Genomic DNA, 17,543 nt, shown 5'->3' on the forward strand with positions numbered 1-17,543 from the left:
ACGAGTTTAATTTGAAATATATTTTTTATTTATACGCTTTGGTTAAATAACTACAGACTTAGATTTTTTCTATGCAGTAAAGCTCTTAAAAAATTTTTTAACCTCTTACTAGAACTCCTTGGTTTTGATAAAAAGTAAGATAAAAACGTAAAAAATAATTAGAAAATACTAAATAACAAGAAAAACTTTTGATGTTTATTTAGTATTTACAAAGCAATTACTTTTGTTAGGTTTAAGCTAAATATTATATTATATTTTTTTTTTAATTATATATATTTCCTTATAAATGCTTATATATTTTAGCAACAATGTTTTACATAAAAATTTTTAAAATTAACTATTTTATGTTATTATAATAAACTTGTCTTTATGTGTAAGCAGTATTATAAATTATTTCGTAAGTACTACTCTCTTTTTAAATTACAAAAATGATTGTATAAAACATTAATAAACGTTTATTGAAAATGCATTAGGTTAGTGATTTTTAGTTGTATTATACCATGCTCTGCTGTAGTATGAAAGACAGTTTTCTTTTTTGTTTTTTTATAAATGTAAATGAAGAAACAATCAAAAATAAATAAATTAAAAAAAGGTAATGAATAATAAGTAGTAGATATTATTTTATTTAAGATTAAAATTGAACTTATTATATACTACTAATTTTTAGAAGATACTTTTAAAAGCTTGAATTTTTTTACAATCTATAGTAATTAAAAAGCGTGATGAAGAACCGAAACTTAGTTTAAAGTCTAACATACTTCATTTTTAAATAAATTTTGCAGAATATTGCTATAGTTTCTTAAAGATTTTAACGTTTGCCTAAGTGAAAAAGTAAAGTTTTAGTATTCTACAACTTAAAATCTTACTAAAATTTGACTTTAAAAATTAAATCTTTAAAGGCTGTAAAACAACATCATGAAGCATTTTCAATCATTTGATAGTTTTTCGTTAAATATTCATATAGTTCTAAGCTATTTATTAAACGGTAAGAAAGTTAATACACAGTATTATTTGGAGTTGACAGAAATAAAAGTAATAAACAGGCGATTTGAAAAAAGTGTAAATGAAAATATTTGGAGTAACAAAAACAAAGATAAATAGCATAAAATATTAATTTGTTTAATTAACGTACCAAAGCAATATACAATACATTTCTTAAGAAACCATGTATAAGTATGGCTGAAGCATCAATTTATTAGTAATAGAATAGTGGTTAAATATATTACATAAGTGACAACATGAAGAATATATTGATTCAAGTGTATATAATAAATAAAAACACAAAATAAGTTTAAAAACTTTCATCAAATCGTGTCGCTACGAAAACAGTTACGTCATCATATAAACTCTCAGCTGGCGAAACACGCCGATGGTGTATTATGACGTCACAAACCTCATGGGAGTTACGAAGTATAAAAGCGTAGTAAGTCGGCGCGTTAGGTCATTTCTAAAAGTGGAACATAGAAAGATGTAGTCATCAGTGTTTGTTTATTTATTTTTTGTTAGTTTTAATAAGTATAAAATGCTGAATTAACTTTTTAAATATTTTAAATAAGGTTAAATTTTGATAATTAACGTTTACATTTTTTGTACTACAACTAATTTAGTGTTGTTTCAAGTATGTGCAATGTTATGAATATTTTTAAAACCTTTTTAAGTTTCAAATTCTATTGTTAAAAAAAAATATAGGTGTTGTGTTTGTTTTCTGTTTTTTTGTAAAAATGAACTGAATAAAGTATGGCCCCTCTGTATGGACGATTAAAGGTACAACGGGTCTTAATTAGTTTTAGTGGTTTACCTTTAATGATTTAAAACTAATATATGTGTTAAAAATTAATTTCAAGAAAGAAAATTGTGGTGAGGACTTGCAAAACATTATATAAAACTTGCATTAGTTTATTCAGCAATTTCAAGTTAAAATAGGTTTCTACTCAGACATGCAGAAATTACCTATCTGCCCTTAAGTTTCTTTTCATTCTTTTTTGAATCTGGAAAACTTGAAAACATATGTAAAACTTTTGATTAAAAAAGCATCAAAAAAATTCAAACTTTTAATATTTCTTCAATAGAAAAGGTATTCAATTGAAAAAATAAAAAATAAAAAAAGTCCTAAAAGCGACTTTATTGTGAACAAGTGAACAATTGCGAATATACAAATTGCTGTACTCTTAAAAATAAGACTCCAAATTTTCAAACAATAAAAAAACGAAAAACAAAACGAAATAAAGACTCTTACAGCTCACAGCTGATCAAGCAACGATTGACACACTTTAGATTGAAGCAATCAAATTTATACTAGTTGCGTGTTTTATTGATGACAATTTTCTTTATAAAGTACGAACGAGCGTAAGATATAGGCACGGTCATACTTAATTTCAGATCACGTCTCGAGAGACCTTTTAATTTGCATGATTGTGGTCATGATTCAAGTTTAATTAGTAGCTTTTTATGAATGCATCCTATTCAGTATTTGTAAACAATTTTACGCAGTTTGTTGCCACTGCTGAATTAATTATTACTGAACACGCAAAATTATCTTTGAGCATACGAATTGAATAAAATAAGCTGAAGCAGTCTTTCAGATTTATTTCTCTTTAACAATCAGTATAAGTTTTAACGAAATGTTTTGTAACGCAATCGCACATAAAACTTTGAAAAACTTACTTATATTTAAAATTTTAACTATTCCACTATAAAATTTTTTTCAAAATATTAACTATATTTGTTTACTCGGGTTTACCTATAACAGCTACATAAGAAATGCCAAGGTATAAGCTACAACAGTTGTAATCTATTTCAAAAGTTTTTAATATTTGTTATTAAATCGCAAAAAAATAAGCATAATGTAGATTATAAGTAAAATTAAATAAAAATACTAATAATTATTACTACCTTTACTTTCTCTACTATCAGTGGCTCAGTTTATTGAATTAGTTAATAACCAAATAACGTTAACTATGCAAAATAGTTAAAAAATGTTAACCTAAAATTGAAATATGTTTTTTAAATAGCACATTCAGTTATTTGTTGCTGAAAAATTGTTACAATCTTATATTTTTCTTTACATCTATTTTTAAATTTTACATTTTTAAACTTGTGAAAAACTTTATAAACAAGTTTAGTTTATTTTTAGTATACTTACTATGTAATTTTTAATCTACTTATATAAAATGCATTATACACTTTTTCATTTAGTTTATTTAAATTGTTCTTTTAATCACAATTAAAGCATAACTTTTAAATTAAATTTGCTGTTTAAGCTAAATTTAGTGTGTTAAAAGAATTTTATAAAACTATTTCAAGATTTATTTTTGTTTGCTTCAAAAAATTTTAATGTTATGTTTTTTAAGCTTTGTATCTACCTGACAAAAAAACAAGGTTTAGCTAACTAACAATGTAATTTTGTTATTGTTTTTATAGCTCTCTCTTCAACGTGTTATACGTAAAAGCCTTAGTAGTCTGCTGCACTTAGAACAAAGAACTTCGTAGTTGCAACTTGAAAATTAAAGATCCATAAAAGTATTATTTAGGCTTTAATAGCAATTTATTGCTTAATTATCAACAGAATATGTCCTAAATATAAAAGATCAATAGGCTTCATTCTGCTTATTAAATGACAATTGTCACACGTTCAAGCTCATAGTATTTTATGTTACCTAGTTTGACATAAATAAAGTACACACTAATTCAATAGTACGAATAAAAGCTATTTTTTGAATTGCTTTTTAATAGATTGCATGATCCACTTATCAAGTTTAAATTATAGCTAGTTGACAGATTATCAATTTATACATCAAACATATTTAATTAATGCAATTTGCGCAATAATTCTTTCAATTAGATTGCAGTTGTGTTAACATAAACATTTGTCGAATTTAAGCTGTTAGTAAAGCTGTTTCCTTTACAATTAAGCTTTCTAAAAAGAAAGTTTAATCAATAAAAGTTTAATAAATGCTATTTTACGTGTAAAGCTAGTTAGTTAAATGAGATTTAGTAATATAATACTACATCTATTACATTATTTTAGTTATCTGCTTTTATTAAATTACATAAATATTTTATAACGTTTGCTGCTATTTTGCTTTGTAATTATACAAATGTTTATATAACAACAATTAGTTTAAAAATCAATTCGATAACTTAAACAACAAAATGAGACAGTTCAGTTTTGCATAAAGTAATTTTAGCACGGAGGGACTCGTTTGCATGAGTCGTCAATTTTCCACGGAGTTACTTTTGAACGAATAGTAGTGCGCGATGGAATTAAGTCACCATTACAACCGTCAATCGCCGCTCGCCAAGCCGACAGAAGGAAACGTTTACCGACAAGGGTTAGGGGTACAATGGTGGTAAAAAATCAAAATCAAATAAAATTTAAGTACAATAAATTATCAAGAAGAAATACCGACCAAGAGTAAGGGTTAGGGGAAATAGTAATATTGTTTATTTAACAACAAAAAATACGCTCAAAAGGTTTGGTTCAAGGACCTGGTGTATAAAAACCTTTCGGTTATCGAGTCATACACCAGAACAGTTTAACGTCATGCCCAAGACAAAAAAAAGTAAAATAGTAAAGTAGTAAAATAAAAGTAATGAAATAAATAAACAAAAAGTAATAGTTGAATTTAAAGAAATGCTTAAGTCCATGCTAAACTGACGCTGTGCAAAAGTGTTCATCAAGTATTACTAATACTTACTCATAAGAAACCATGTAAAAAACTTAATTATTATTTGTTAATACTTATTATCGTTAAAACAACAACTCTCAATAAAATATAATTACAACAGAAATATATAAACAAAATGTCGACAAGCGAATCGATGGAGCCTCTACACATTTCATCAAACCTCCAACTTCCCACAACAGATCAACTTGAAATCAACGACCAGATCAGAATCAGCCAAGCGGAAATAACAGACCAGATGACCTCACAACTAACAGACCATGTTACATCACAATTACAAGATCAGATCTCGACGCAGTTGAGTGATCAAATGACGTCACAAATAACAAATCAAATGACATCACAATTAAATGATCAAATCTCGACTCAGTTGAGCGAACAAATGACGTCACAACTAACTGATCAGATGATACAGATTCCCGCGCACATGATGATGAACAACGACGTCATTTTTAACTATGACGTAACAGAATCAAACGACGTGGAAGATGACGATGATTTGATTTTTGAGGAAAACGAAGCAGCAGCCAACATGTTGAGACGTTAGTAAATATTTAAATTATGAAAAATTAGCTCGAATCTTAAAATTTATTATTTAGAAGAAAAGTGTTATCTAAGGAAATTATTTTGCTTTGTTGATTTTTAGCATTGCAAATAAAAAAATAATAACTTATATTGCAAAAATTCAATTTTTTCTTAGTTATTAATAGCTTAAATGGGAACGGGTCACTTTAGCACGGAGGGTCACTTTTGCACGAGAATAAAAAAAAATGTAAAATTAAAAAAAAAAAAACAACAATAGTTAAAAAAATTAATAAATTGAATAATAAAAACAAAGTAACCGATTGAGGATAGGGTTAGTGGTAACAGTGATAGTAAAAAAAGAAAAGAAAATACTGCAAAAACAAAAAATAAAAAAAAATTAAACAAACTAACAAAAAAGCAACAAAAGAAAAGAAAAGTTACTTACCGAGATTATTGGCTAGGTATAATAATGTAAAAAAAAGGACCTAATAAAAATTATTCATCTAAAAATAAATAACAGGAAAATTGACAAATAATTAAAAAAAATTACAGATCGAGGGTAAGGGTTAGGGGTAATAGTAATAGCAAAATAAAAAAATTTGAATTAAAGTTAATAAAAAACTTATAATAAACTTCAACCCAAAAGTGTCTTTGTGCAAAAGTGACTTTCCTTGCAAAAGTGACGCCCTGCAAAAGTGTCCCCTCGTGCTAAAGTGACGCTGGTGCAAAAGAGTCGCCGTGCAAAACTGTCCACTCTTGCAGTAGCTATTTACTTTTTATTTTTAGGAACTTAGTATCTGGAAATCTATATAGCACTTAAATTAAAAATGTTACAGACGATTTGATGCTAGTAGAGGAACATATAAGGCCTCTTATAAAAGAAGAACTGAGGTACTCGATACAATCGAAAAGATTAGCAAAAGGACTTCCGGATATTGTGAATAGTGAACCTAAACAAACAGTCGTTGATGTAAGTATGTGAGATGTTTCTTTTTACTTTATGTATTGTCTAAAGTTATAGTTTATGTACAAATATTTTTAAAAATAGATACTGAAATATCTTATTATTTGTAGATAGTTTGTTTATAGTAATTTGGAGCTTTGTTAACAAACAATAACTGAGAAAAAAAGAAATACCTTTGTTTGCAGATGTCAGTAAATAATTTTAAAAATTTTATAATATAGTGTATAAAAAAGTTATTGGAGAACAAATTTCATAAGCATTAAACATTGACAGATACTTTGCAGAAAAAAAACAACAGTAACATTTTAAATGCGTCACAATACTTGTAAGTTTCACACATCACGTACCTTTAGGTATTAATAAAAACGCTATTGGTGTACTATTACTTTAACCTATAGTATAAAGTTCATTCTACTTAGTAGCTTATCAAAAAGTAACACGTTAATAATTAAATAATAACTTTAACTTTTTGTGGTCAATAAACTTGATGAACTTAAGGACACGCAACCTTTCACTTTTTCTTGATTTATGTACTACAACTGATTTTGATTTTAGCAAATGGTACCGATATGACTTTTTTTTATTAAATTTTACAACAAATGTCTGCTTCTACAGATCTATAAACTTTAAAACTTTATTTTCAGAAGTTAAGTATCGATTCTAGTTTGTTGACAGTATTTGTTGGAGCTTACAAGTAAACACCTTTTATTAACCTTTTTTTTACAATAATACTTTTATCGCTCTATAGCCAACACGTTGATAAGTTCAATTAAAAAAGATCATGAACATATTAACTCATTTGCATTTAATTAACAGGTAATAAGCTTATGTAAGAAAATCTTTGTTGTGGTTAAATGGTCAATATAAACTATTAGTTTTGATGGCAGACAATCACACTTTTCGCCAATCAATTTACAACAGTTGTTACTAATTTAAAGTTCAGCAAATGTTTAAACTTTCTATGTGATATGCTATGAATTATACGCATAAATTTGGCCTTTTGTTAGCAAAGTTTAACTTTAAAACCTACAGTTTGTTAATTAAAGAAGTTGGTAGATAAAAGTACGAGTGCGATTTAACTTTTCTACTGACCACTATGGCTCAGCAAAACAAAATCCTACTTTATCAAATATTAATAAAATAATAAAACTGCATCGTACAATATTGTTTATGTAATTAGAAATAAAACCCATTTATGCATGTTTTTATAGTCAACCCAAATAGTTATTGTCGAAGTTGCTAACAATTTCACAAATAGCATTTTAAGTAAAACCTCAAAAACTTGTTTCGAAACAATAATGTCATATGTTTGTTAATATTTTCGAAATATTAACTACAAGAAAAACTTAAATAGTTATTTTTTAAATATATTCTATAAACTTATAATCTCTTTAAAAACAACAATGCTCACAAACTTTATTAGTCAAACAAAATAGTTGTACGTCAAAGTTGCTAAAAGTTTTACAAGTAGAACTTTTCAAGTAACACCTCAAATTTGGTTTAAAAAAAACAATATCGTATGTATATTGGTAATTTTAACTAATAGAAAAACATTAAGAGTTTTTTTTTAATATTCTTTGTAATTTAAATAGTCTCATTTAAAAGCAGAAATGCTGAATCTAAACTAAATCTTAAATAAAGTTTTACAAAGTAAATTGCTTTAAACTACATAATGTTTTTACGTCTTTTCATGAAATTAAACTATTGACGAAATAAAACGAAATTTTGCGCAAGCTTGTTAAAATAATTGATATGTTAGAAAAAGGAAAATTTCTAAATTAAAGTATTTTTTAAATTTAATAAGTAATGTTAAACATAATATTTATTAATAAAAATATAGTAGTATATAAATATAGTTTTACTGACTTTAGAAAATCATCTTTACAAATAAAAAAACTAACTATAAAAAAAGTTTCGAAATAATTACTATAAAAAAATTATTTTGTTATTTACATAAACAACTTAACGAATTTTATATATAGATTTAATCAAGCAGACTGTAGCTTTGATTTACAATATAGTAAATACGGTTTTCAAAGTGCTAAGTTTTAACTGGATTAGATATAGTCTATTAGATCGTACATAACTTAGCTATGTTTAAACTAGTTTCGATTTTATTTGTTAGCTATTGACAGATTTAAAACTTAAAATTTAATAAGTTTTTATTTTTCCTAATTTAGGGCCAGCCTTTTAATCTTTTTTTATTATTTAATGACTAAAAAGCAACGTTAATTATTGTTGTTTTATAAATTGTAAATTTTATCTATGGTAAATGAATAAAGTCTGATAAGATGAAACAATAAGGCTAAAACCTTTCAGTATTTAACATACTGTAAATATTGAAACTCTACCACAGCAAGTTTAAACGTACAGCTAAAGTCCACAAATAACTGAAGAAATCTTTTTAGTATAAAATTTCTGCGCATAAAAGTAAAGTACACTTCAATATTTTACCATTTAGTTGAACGCTAAATAACCGTAAAATTTTTATACGCTGTGCGTTAACCATAACACAAAAACTGTCTTATTTTTTAATTTTTTTGCAAGCTTATCAATAAAACATAAAATATTTTTTAAACGATGTATGCTTATTCAATTGACTTGTACGTCAGAGGTCAAACACGTGTTGCAATGGTTAAATAATAATCAGCGATTTAGCATGAAAAATATGTTTGTTTTTAAAAAAATATTAGAGGTCTCTTCTTCATAAAAGGAGTACAAATATACTTGTATTTCAAAAGTTTATTAAGAAAAATAAAATATGCTTGAAGAGCTTGTCAGTACACAAAAATAATAAAAATACATGTTTAAACACAAACGTTTTTTTTGTAATAAAGTTTTGGCTTATTCAGACTGATTACTAAGTTTGTATACATATCAATCTATTGTATAGAGTTCATTTGATATAGTAGTTAATGTAAGTGTCAATAAAGGTTATGGCTCAACATAAGTCGTCAATAATCTCATGTTTGTGGTCAATGAACTTAATGAACTTAATAGCACGTACCCTTCTCACTTTTTATTAAACTATTTACCACAGTCGTCTACAAACTTAGCAACCAAGTATTCAGTTCTTAAAATGCTTTAATTGAATTAAAACAATGTCTGCATTTAACGTTTGCAATGTTTTTTTTCATTTCCGTTAAAGTTTTTACAAAGTTAAAAGAACAGTAAAAAACAAAAAAAAAATGTATGTAGTTTTGTAACTTGGTGAATTAAAGCTTAATAAGAATATATATCTTAAACAAAAGTGTATGTTTCTAATTACCTTTAAAACACTATGTCAGATGTTTAAATAAACTTATCTCAAAATAATCAAATAAAAATAACATAACTTTTATTGTGAATGAGAACTTCAATTTCAGGTTTATTTTAAAAAATATTGAAAAGTGTATGTATTATATCAAAACGTAAAAACTTGTAAATAACTGACAGCAGGTAATCAGCTTATGTAAGAACCTTTTGTTGTGGTTAACTGGCTAATATAAACTAATGGGTTTAATGGCAGCCAATCACACTTTTTGTCAATTAATTTTCAACAGTTGTTATTTATTTAGAGTTCAACAATTTAGCTTAAATTATACTTGATGACATACAGTGAGTGGTTTGTAAATTTAACTTTTATTTTCTTAATAAAAGTTTTTAATTACTACTAATTTTAAATATTAGTTTGAATAAAAACTTAAAAACTTTTAGTAAACTAATAAAAAATAAAAAAAATAGCCTCTTTAAATACATTTTTCTAGTCTTAACAAACAACAGAAAATTTTTAACTGAACAAATTTCAAGTCAAAAGGTTAAACTTTGCAAATAATGGCTTATAAAAATTGCATGCTGTTTTTACGTCTTTTCATTAAAAAAATTATTCCAATATGTAAAACAGAGTTGTTCACAAGCATAAACATTTAATTTAACTGGTGAAACAGCACAACGCTATAGATCAAGGGCTTTTTTTAACTTTCATAAACAGTATCACAGAAAATGTTGATTAAATCGAAAATAAATGCACATTTATGCATATGTATATTAGTTGTAATATAGGCTTAAATGAATACGGTTTTAATTTTATTTTTATTAAAAAACAACTTTAAAAAAAGTTTTAGAACAGTTTCTACTATAACATTATTCTGAAATTTAGATAAACAATTTTGAATATTTATTGAATAAACTTAATTAAAAATACTGTTACTAAGTTCTACAAGATTTAGTAAATCTGTTTTTCAAAGTGCTAGATTTAAATCTGGATTAAATAAAGTCTACTGGTTGTTACATAACTTAACTATGTTTAAACCAGTTTCGATTTCATTTGTTAGCTATTGACAGATTAAGATACTTAAAATAAATTAAACTATCGCTCAACTTATACTATATTCATTTATTACCTTATAAACTTTAACAAAAGTATTAGATTGTTTTTTGTCTGTTTAACTATATTATTTTAAGCTCTTTTACAGCACATTAAAGATTAATAAAGTTTACAAACTATATTACAACACAGTTTGTTGTAAAAGTTATATGGATGAAACAATGAATGTCAAACAAATTCGTTAAACTACTATAAAATAATTAACTAAAGACCTTAACTACTAAATGCTTAAACTATCTACTAAATTTGAAATTTTATTTTAACTAAAAAATAAGCTTATTGGTAAAATGATTTTTAAGCACCTTTTTTTATTTATTCAGCTCAGTTTACCGCATTTGTCTTTAAACTATTCCTGAAACTTTACCAACTGATAATCAATAACAAATGATTTTCTCTGAAATACATACATGCATAAGATTTAAAAAATAAACTAACTAATAAGTACTCACAAATGTAAATTTTAGGTAGTTTCCCCCGAAACAAGAAAGAAACGCGAAAGAAGGAGGGAAAGAAACAAAGTGGCTGCAGCTAAGTGCAGGTTCAAGAAGAAACTGCTTAGTGAAAAACTTGAACAAGTAAATACAACTTTTCTGTTTTGTAATTAAACTTAGTTTCAATTAGTTGAAGCAGCTTAATTTATGTTCATAAAAAAATTATTAAGAGAACAATTTGAACGACTGATTATGTTACATTTTTTAACAAATTTTTTATAAAAGTCTTGATAACTGATTTTTTTAAACAAAAATGTGAAAAACTGAATCAAAATGTCGTCATTAAAAAAAACAACATTTTTGAAAATAACTTACTTTTAAAAATCATAAAAAAATCGTTTTCTCGTTTTCTTATTCCTACGGTTTTTTTTTAAGTTTAGTAAAATGCTGTGTTCAGAACGTTGTAAATAATTAATTTTATATTGAACGTTTTATTGATTTTTCTTAAGCAGTTTTCAACTTTCAGGTTTTTGACAGGTAAATCTGAATAAAAGCTTTTTAGTATAATTGTGGTCAACAAGTTAATAAGATTAATGGCAGACATCCTCATTTACTTTTTATTAGTCAATTTATAACAGTTGCTTTAAATTCAGACACACAAAGCCTTGAACTTTTGTTTGCGAAATATTAGCGTTTAATGAAATACCACGTCTGTACATTTTACTTAACGTATAATGTTTACTTTTATCTGTTTAAGTTTTCTGTTTTAATAATTAAAATATTAAAGCAAGCTAAAAGTTTTATGATACAAAATTTAAAAAAAAGTCAAATTAAACTTTCATAAATCTTAAAACCAAGTTTTGTGGAATATTAATTTCTATTAAAACAAATCAATTTTTTAGGAATCCGAAAGACTCGAAAGTCTGAACATTCAACTGCAAAGGGAACAGAGGGAGTTGACGGAAGAAAAAGAAAAATTAATGTACATATTGAACATACACCTACCAAATTGTCCACTTGTGCAAATAAGTAGTAATGACAATATTCTGTTTACTAATGACAGCAACGAAAGTTAATTTAACGTATATATGAGTGACTTTATTTATTATAAAAATGAATGCAAATAGTTTGTATGAGTTTGAAGTTTTCAACAAAATGCCTGAAGACGTTTTCTTGTAGTTTTAGCATAAAAATATTATTAAGAAGGTTTCAAGGAATTTAATTATTTGGTCTAGCTACGCTGCTAGTACAATATAAAACTTTACATTGATTAAATAATTATGTACTTTAAACAATTACTAACTCCTTAAGGTTAATATAAACAGAAATGTAAAAAAAACAGACCTTTGTTTTCTGATAAGTTTCATTGCAAAACTGATAGTCATAGAAAAAAAGCATTAAGAAATACGTCACAATAACGACAATTGTAATTTTTTGTATGGTTTTTGTTTTTAGCAATAAAACCTAAACATTTATATGAAACTTATCAAAAACTGTACAATTCAATAAAAATGTGTGTTTTATTTGTTGCAATAGCTTTTATTTTTCGTTTATTTATCAAGTGTACAAGAGAAAATTGCAATAGTTTAATTTTTATACATGTATACTAAATTTGTACGGAATCGCTTTGTTTAATTTCGTCTACAGAAGGTTAAAATATTTTCTACTTTTATGTTTGACTAAACGATTGTTTGTTATTGTGCTTAAATTATTTTAAAATCTAACTATTTTTTTAAAACAAATGCTTACTAAAGTACTAAGAAAACTGTTTAAGAATATCTATTTGTACATGATGTCTATACTTCTACAAAAAGCTTTTGCATATTAAATTATTGTGTTTCAATTGCCTTAAAATTGCCAAATAAAATACTGTTGAATTAAACTTTTGAAACTTAAAACAATTATTCTTATTTTTATAATGATAAATGTTATTATTTTTTCACAAAACTAATTTTATACGACTTTAAACTAAGTTTTATAGCAGCTTTTTTTAAGTTAGAGAAAAATATTGATTTATACTCACAAAAACATCTTTCCTAGTTTAAAAATTTTTACGTCATTAAAATATATATGTTAGCTAGATCAGTGCTTCTGAACCTTTTTCTAGTGGCGGAACCCTTTTCCAAAGTTCAACTTTTCCGCGGAACCCCTAATTTAATTTTACATAAAATGTTTAATATGATGTTTCCTGCAAAAAACAAAAGAATTTCAGTGAAAAACGAACTTTTTAGCAAAACTATATCATTGTTTGAAATCATACCAATTGTAATAGTGTTAAGTCGAGTCAAACTCAATGTGCGCCAGAGGCAATAGGTATTTTATGATTCTATAATAAATAAACGAAAACAAACATGATTAATCGCAACGTCATAAAAATCTTTCCTTGCATAATAAAAACAAAATGATAGCTACAAACAATAACGAAATGAACATGAACCTAATCGAATTCACAGATTACTGTAATAAACGGGTAAGATGCCTAACAAAAAATAAATAATATTTAGTGCGAAGCTTGAACTTGTCTCTTAGCAACAAGCATGTCAATGTGCTGCTGGATTTTGGATAGACTGAGACGGAGACAGACAGATAAGGTTGGAGTCAGCATTCAGTTCCTTTGCTTCGTTTTAATGTTTGTTACATGCAAAAAGACGGACTCGCAAAGATAAGTGGTGGTGAATGGTAAAATAAATTTTACTACACGCTTTGCTAAGACGGGGTACTCTGAAATTGCACATATCCAAAAATCTAAAAGTTCCTTCCTTTTGAAACTCAATTTTAAATTGCTATCTTCAGATAGTTCGTTTTCTGTATCTGTAGTAAGATTCACTTCTTCTGATGCAATATAACACATAAAAAGAATTCAAAATCAATAAATTTCCGATGCGAACATCTTTAGGAAAATAATGTTGAAACTTTATAGATCAAGATGGTTGTATATTTCGTCTGAGAAGTTGAATTCTATGCATTTTTCATGGGCCTCATCAAACCGGTGAAACATCGCAAAATTACCATTGCTAACCTTTGCTAACCATTGCTTACTGGGTGAACACCTGCTTCTTTAATTCAACGAGACGAACCAGTGTCCGCCCCTTCGACAGCCAGCGAACTTCGTTGTGATAAAAAAGTTGCAGATGGTCAGCATCTAGACTTTCACGTAAAAGATGGAAACATTTGGCATTTGTGTCACTTTTCTTTATGAAATTAACAGTTTTAATCGATGCTGAGAGAAATTCTTGTAATCAAGAAGGAAGATGTTTAGTTGCCAAATTTTCTCTATTTAAAAAATAATGTATCCATTTAGCTTCAACTGCTTTATCCTTTATTTTCCTCACTATACCATTTTTGGACCCAGTTATAGACGCTGCACCGTCAGTACAAATGCCGACACACTTATTCCACTCTAAACCCTTGCTGATGAAGTAATTTTCGACACATTTCATTTCATTATAGTAGCATTTTTTAAGTAGAAAATAAGCTTTTATACATATTAAATTTTAAATTATGCTAATAGACATCGTTTTAAACATTTTCACAGCATTTGAAACAATATAATATACCAGAAATAAGTTTCTGATAAAGATCTTTTATTTAGTTTTATTGTGTAAACATTTAGAATTAGTTTTGATCGCTCCTACATTGTTTGCTTTAGTGATAATACCAGTATTTTAATGACTTCACTAAAAATAGAAATTCAAAAAATTTACAAAAATTTGCGCCACCAGGATACCTACAATAATGAATACCTATTAAAATTTCTACCACTAGATACACACTAAGCAGATCAATGAATGCTATAATTATATATGTTTTTCATTTTATGTGTTCTAGTTTTTTTGAAGTTTTATAATTTATTTACTTTTTCTTTCAAATTTCTTTTTTAAATTTCGAAAAGCTTCGCGGAACCCCTGAGAGGCGTCGCGGAACCCCATTTCAGAAGCACTGAGCTAGATAAAACTAAATTTTGTATAGTTTATTTAAAAGCTTATATTTATTTACTTATCTTTTAATTGCAAAACATTTTAGTTTTAAGATTAGTAAATTTAGAGAACAATAGTTTTTTAACTAAATTGCTAATAGTTAGTTTTTTGAAATTAAAGAAGTAACTTTTCGTCAAGTTAACTTTTATCAATCGTAGCTTTTTTGTTACCTTATTATTTTACACAACTACTTTAGTAAGGTAAGTACAGTATTAAGAGTTTACATGTAAATACTGCAATTTAAAACATTTTTATTACGTAAGCTAGAATGATAAAAAATACTAAACTTTAAGTGAAATACAAAATACGTCAAAGTTGTTTATTGTAGTAAACAAGAACGTAAGCAATCATAAGAATAAGTAAGTAGTAAACAAGTGGCTACACATTGAGAAGAAAATACATGTAAGATCGATTGTTATTAGTATATTTGCAAATGCACTTTAGACTATTTGTTAAACTTTACTCCCTTTGAACAATTGTTTAGTCGAAAAACAAAATAACTTTTGTTTCCTTTGTAATTTTTAATCAAACATTAGCTGACTTTGTACTTTTACAAGCTGTAAAAACACAAAACAGTACTGATGAAACACCATACTATGAAAATTATATATATAATTAGAGTGTTTTAAGTATTTAAAACATTTGCACATGTTGTTATAATAAAACTTTCACTAACTTAAAATAATGAATAAGTCTAGTAAAAGAAGTATGAACTTATTTCTTACAAAGTACAAGTTAAAATAGAGCAATAGTTTGTTGCGAAAAAGTAATACAAAAATGTTATGCTATGAAATCACTTTACATGGTTAAATAAACCAAAGAGTGAAAACAAAAAATATCAACATATATTGTTTTTTAATTAAAACTTTGCTTATATAACTTCCTTCTTGTAATATTTATTAAATTTCAACTTAATTTTCTTTCAGGAAGTATAAACTCCAAATTTTTGTTTTGTTATTATGTTGTTTACTATATATTATGATTACAATGTTTCATATCTTAAACAAAGAGAACTTTTTTTTTTATTTGTTATTTGTGCAAAACGAAAAATACTAAAGTAAGATGATTTTTATATCATTTTAGTTATATAACTTATACTTATTTGTAAAATGTCTATTTTTATAGAAATTTGTGTTCAAGTAGAATAATGAAACCTGACTTTTAAACTTTAGAAGCATCTAAAATTAATAAAAATAGTTTAGAATTGTAAGTATTTTTTTAGTTTAGATGAAACTTATGAATATCTCGAGAACTTAAGTTAAAAATTTTCTTTACTAGAACTGATATAACTTTTAAATACTTTTGGGTAAGTAAAACTACGCCTTGCTTGTAATATTGTAGCTCAAACAGTTTGTGAAAATATACATAGTATCGTAGTTTAATTTAACCACTTACATGATGGTTATTAATTTGTTAAAAAGTAACAGATAAAACTTTATTGATAATTAAAACAACAAAGTAATTTGATTTTAAGCAATTTTATGTTTTTTAACAACTTTACAAAGTAACCGACCCGAGCTAAAACGTAAATTCAAAACATATTATAAAAATATATAAATGGCATAAATAAAAAAAGTTTTGATATAATGACTTTTATTTTGTAAACCATAGTAACCTTTTTTATCAATTAAACACTTAGTTTTGCTAGTAACTACTGTGCTTTTATACTTTTTTATGACATCGTTATTTTACATATGCAAAAATAAATGTTTGTTTGAAAGACTGCTTAGCATAAAAACAATAATTTCGCGTAAAACTTTTAGTTTAGTCTTATATTACTTACCACAATTATATTATGATTCACAATAACAATGTGTGTCTTATTTCGAAAGTTATAATTAGTTATAAAATTAGCACTCGGCTATAGCTTTCTGTTGAATTTATATAAATACTCATGAGATTATACAGTAATTGTTTTTTTCATAACAACGTAGCTGGAGTAAGAACAGCCAATCAAAAAGAAGAATTCAAAATATTTGTTGCAGAAAATTAATGGGCGGAAATGATTCGTAAAAAGGTGAAAACACCTAAAGGTTTGACTAATACAGTTTCTTGTTGTAATTCTTTTACTAAATTAAAACAATGTTAGTATATGTTTGAATATTTATTTTTGTTTATATGCTGAAAAATATAAAAAAGTTACCGTAAACAGTTTTGTTTTTACATAAACATAGTTGACTTTATAACTAAACAGACGATTAAAAATTATATACAACCTATATACGATCCTTAGTTTTAAAGTAAGTAAATATAAATGTAAAGGATATTTAATTATGCAATATATAGACAGTAAAAACATACTTAATACAATAATAACAACACATATTTATTTCAAACTCCTTAAAACTTAATTTAACTTTTAATGATGGGACAAAGTATGCTAACAATTTTAATAAATAAAAATGCAATGAATTCAAACTTTCATATTTTATTTTTAGTTTTTTTGTGACTTTATATTTTGTTTAATTATGTTAAGAATGTTGGTATGCATTTTCATAATTTTAAAAATTGTCCAAAAATAAAATATGTACTACAGAAAACCACTTTTTTTTAAATTTATGATAGTAATAATAAAACTTGTTTTATATTTAAGCA

General features: G+C 25.7%; 2 protein-coding genes across 2 annotated transcripts; one reads left to right on the top strand and one right to left on the bottom strand.

The window, feature by feature from the left end:
- The first annotated feature begins 4,792 nt into the window (after positions 1–4,792).
- LOC145844295 (uncharacterized) lies at positions 4,793–12,773 on the top strand. Its single transcript, XM_082951689.1, has 4 exons — positions 4,793–5,227; positions 6,047–6,180; positions 11,005–11,115; positions 11,874–12,773. Exons 1-4 carry the CDS (start codon positions 4,804–4,806, stop codon positions 12,045–12,047), a joined length of 843 nt encoding a protein of 280 aa, XP_082807815.1. The 5' UTR covers positions 4,793–4,803; the 3' UTR covers positions 12,048–12,773.
- Positions 12,774–14,006: 1,233 nt separating this feature from the next.
- LOC145842147 (SCAN domain-containing protein 3-like) lies at positions 14,007–14,411 on the bottom strand. The gene is made up of 2 exons (XM_082949545.1): positions 14,280–14,411; positions 14,007–14,162 (listed from the first exon to the last, which is right to left on the bottom strand). The coding sequence occupies exons 1-2, from the start codon at positions 14,409–14,411 to the stop codon at positions 14,007–14,009; spliced, it is 288 nt and encodes a 95-aa protein (XP_082805671.1).
- Between the last annotated feature and the right edge of the window lie 3,132 nt (positions 14,412–17,543).

This window comes from Thalia democratica, chromosome 1 (genome assembly GCF_965202585.1).
Source record: "Thalia democratica chromosome 1, ktThaDemo2.hap1.1, whole genome shotgun sequence".
In the NCBI taxonomy this organism is placed as follows: Eukaryota; Metazoa; Chordata; class Thaliacea; order Salpida; family Salpidae; genus Thalia; species Thalia democratica.